Here is a 3609-nt window from a genome sequence, read left to right as displayed (position 1 = left end):
CTGGGGGTGCCGACAAAGGCCTTGTTACCTAGTGCGCTGGAAGGATGTGTCAGTGCCCAAGTGTGCGCCCGTGTGGAGAGGCTGAGAAGTGGTGGAGCAGCCGGGGCCTCCCGAGGCTGTCCCCGTGAGACTCTCCTGACCCTCATTTGGACTCCAGGGCAGCCCCTTTCAGGCTCCGGTGCCTCGGTCTCAAGTCACTCACGTCTGACCAATACCAGTTTAGGGGCACGGAATCATATTTGCAGCTGGCACCCAGTTTGAGGTTTTTGGAGAGAACGTGGCATGTCGTTTAGTGACAGTCCTTTAAATAATGTGTAGTGAGGGGCACCTGGGTGGTTCAGTCGGTTAAGCGTCCGACTTCGGCTCAGGTCATGATCTCCCAGTTCGTGGGTTCGAGCCCCACGTTGGGCTCTGTGCTGACAGCTCAGAGCCTGGAGCTGCTTCAGATTCTTTGTCTCCCTCTCTCTCTCTGCCCCTCCCCTGCTCACGCTGCCTCTCTCTGTCGGAAAGAAATGAAAAAAAAATAAAATTAAAAAAAAAAGTTCTTTAATAAGTAAATAAAGTGTAGTGAGAAGGACCCCTCAAAAAGAGGAGGATGTATGCCCCGTGACTCTTCTGGGAGGCCCTGGCATGGCAAGTGTCGGGGAGCTGAACACAGGACATGAGCATGAAGTGAGGGGAGGAGCCGGGTGCTGGGTGGAAAAGGGTGGGCTTCTCGTCACCCTCTTCCTTGCTGGTGGCTTCCCCACCCCACCCCTAGTTAAAGGGCATGGGTTTGGGGGAACCCTCTGCCGCCAGCAGAGGCTTGTGGAGGCTGCCTCAAAAGCTGATGCTACTGCCACCACTTCTGGGTTTCAGGAATGTTCTAGATCGGTGTGGGTGTGACATGAGGGGAGGGGTGGTGTGGAGCATCACCTAGGAGACGCCAACTGAGATGGAGTCTTGCCCTCCCGGGCTCTCCTCAGCCAGCAGGCTGGACTGCCGGAATTGGCCTCACTCACCTGCCTGCCCCCTGCCGCCAGCACCCGCAGGGAGGGGAGCACTGGCTGGTCATGGTCACTCTTTGAACCCCTTGGAGGTGCAGTCCTGTGCCCCTGGGAAGAGGTGCAAGGGGCCACTGAGAGGGTATTTTGGGTGTTAGATAGACCTTTCTTTACAACGATCCACTGAGCAGTCAGGGAAGGAAGTCAGGGCCTACATTTCCAGAAGCTAGTGAATTATCTTGGTTAGTGACTTTCTGCTTCTTAAGATGACCTTGAGGGACGCCTGGGTGGCTCAGTCGGTTAAGCGTCCGACTTCGGCTCAGGTCATGATCTCATGGTTCGTGGGTTCGAGCCCCGCGTCGGGCTCTGTGCTGACAGCTCAGAGCCTGGAGCCTGCTTCAGATTCTGTGTCTCCCTCTCTCTCTGACCCTCCCGTGCTCACACTGTCTCTCTCTGTCTCTCTCTCTTTCTCTCAGAAATAAATAAAAAACATTAACAAAAAGTTTTTTTTAAAAAAAGATGACCTTGATGAGAAGACAGGTGGTTGCAGGCTGTTGTAAGGTGGCTTCTGAGGCAGAGGACTTAGAAGATGGCTTGGATAGAGGGCTGGCGCTGGATACTCAAACAGGAAGGTTCCGCACCCTTGGAGGAGGCACTGTCTTGGCTCCTCCTTTCTCAGACCGTGTTTCACAGCCTGCTGGATTTGGGGAGTGAGAGGAGTGAGGGCTCTGGGTCTTAGGAGTCCCCGAGGTATTCTGACTTCTGCTTCCTTTTGTTCCCCAGCGACTAACCAGTGGTTCATCCCAGCCGTGAGAGGGGACATCCCCCCCGGGTGTGCAGCGTATGGCTTCGTGTGTGACGGCACTCGCCTGCTGGTGTTTGGTGGGATGGTGGAGTATGGGAAATACAGCAACGACCTCTATGAGCTCCAGGTAACAGCCCTCAGCTCCCCGTGAGCGGGGGAAGGGGAGGCCACCGGGACCTTCCTGCCACAGCCCCGTGCTTCCCGGGCCCTGATGGTGGCTGGGTCACTCCCGATGAAATCCCCGAGTCTTGATTTTGCAGGCAAGCCGGTGGGAATGGAAGAGACTCAAAGCAAAGACGCCCAAAAATGGACCCCCTCCGTGTCCTCGGCTCGGGCACAGCTTCTCCCTTGTGGGCAACAAATGCTACCTGTTTGGGGGTCTGGCTAACGATAGCGAGGACCCTAAGAACAACATTCCTAGGTGAGGCTTTGTCCTTTCCGTGTGGAATCCTGTGCGGGTGGGCATGCTTCACCAATGCCAGCCAACCTCACCGTGCCATGTTCCTTCTTTCTGTGAAATGAGAGGATGATGCTGGATGCCCTCAAAGGAGCTTTCTGGGCTCTCTAATCCAGAGGAGGCGATGGGGCAGGAGGGCTGGGCCAGTCTGTGCTTCTCAGGCCGCCAGGTTAGAGCGAGCGCTCTTCCTGCTAGCCCTTGCTACCTGCAGACTGTGCTGGTACCTTCCAAGGCTGGTGGCTGAGTGCCTTCGTGAGGTCTGCAGGTGGCCCGAGCCAGCCCCCCTCTTCCCCCGGGGCCCCGCGCGTAGTGCCCAGTTCTGTGTGCAAGGCAGCCCGCTGCTCCCCTTGGACTCCCACTCGACCCTGGGAGCTTCTGGCAGCCCCTCCTCAGAGCTGAGGGTAGATGAACGTGTTGTTCACGTGGACTCGGCCCCCTCTGTCTGCCCGGGAGTCTGCTGTTCACCCCTAGAAGCGGCTGAGGCCTCTGGTGTGCGGAGTCCACGCTTTGCCAGAACTGACCTTTCTTCTCCAGGTACCTGAATGACTTATACATCCTGGAATTGCGGCCCGGCTCTGGAGTGGTGGCCTGGGACATCCCCATCACTTACGGTGTCCTGCCTCCACCCCGGGAGTCCCACACTGCCGTGGTCTATACCGAGAAAGACAACAAGAAGTCCAAGCTGGTGATCTACGGAGGGATGAGCGGCTGCAGGCTGGGGGACCTCTGGACCTTGGATATCGGTAAGTCATGCCTACGGCTGTCCCAGGAGCCTTGTAGCAGAGTTAGCGGACTGGGCCACCGGCGCGGGGTGGTGAGAGGGGCTGATGGGCACAGGGTGCGGGCGTGCTGCTGCTCCTCGTGGTGGCGGACGTCGGGGTCCCCCTGTGTGCGGCGGTCACCTTTGCCCCGAGCTTGCGGCACTGCTCTTAAGAAAGGGCAAGGCTCGGTTGGCTGAGTTGGTCTGATGTCCTGTGGGACGGTAAGAGGAGAGAAGCGAAGGTCTTTATAGGATAGAATTCTCTGGATGAGGTGGTGTTTGTCCGTGGTAGACTGTAACAGGAGTGGCGTGCCTGGGTCTGTCGTAGTTAGGTGGGATGTTGAGAGATCATGAGACCTCGAGGGGCTCCTTGGGCTGGGCAGCAGGGCGGGGGCGAGGAGTGGCAAGAAGCAGCTCCGGCGTTTGGCCCGAAGGCAGTCTGAGGGAGAGGCCGGCTTGTGGCACCTGTCCTGTGGGTAGGTGTCGGCGCTCAAAAGAAACCCTTGATCACAAGCAAGATTCCTGGCACCCGGCCTATGGACGGTGGAGGCACCCGGCCTATGGGCCAGGGGCTGGTGTGCTTGTGGACAGCAGGGCCTGGAGT

At 57.8% G+C, this 3609-nt stretch overlaps 1 protein-coding gene across 1 annotated transcript in view; it reads left to right on the top strand.

Annotated features, from left to right (window-relative positions):
- Nucleotides 1-3609, top strand: part of HCFC1 (host cell factor C1) — a gene marked incomplete at its 5' end in the record, with an annotated part of 21795 nt that overhangs the window by 4432 nt on the left and 13754 nt on the right. The window contains 3 exon segments of the mRNA XM_077769610.1: nt 1767-1915; nt 2049-2209; nt 2780-2988. Of these exon segments, the coding sequence (XP_077625736.1) occupies nt 1767-1915; nt 2049-2209; nt 2780-2988 (519 nt within the window).

The sequence above is a fragment of the Crocuta crocuta genome, unplaced genomic scaffold, assembly GCF_008692635.1.
Source record: "Crocuta crocuta isolate KB4526 unplaced genomic scaffold, BGI_CrCroc_1.0 scaffold978, whole genome shotgun sequence".
Taxonomy (NCBI): domain Eukaryota; kingdom Metazoa; phylum Chordata; class Mammalia; order Carnivora; family Hyaenidae; genus Crocuta; species Crocuta crocuta.
This window is presented reverse-complemented; position numbering and strand designations above follow the sequence as displayed.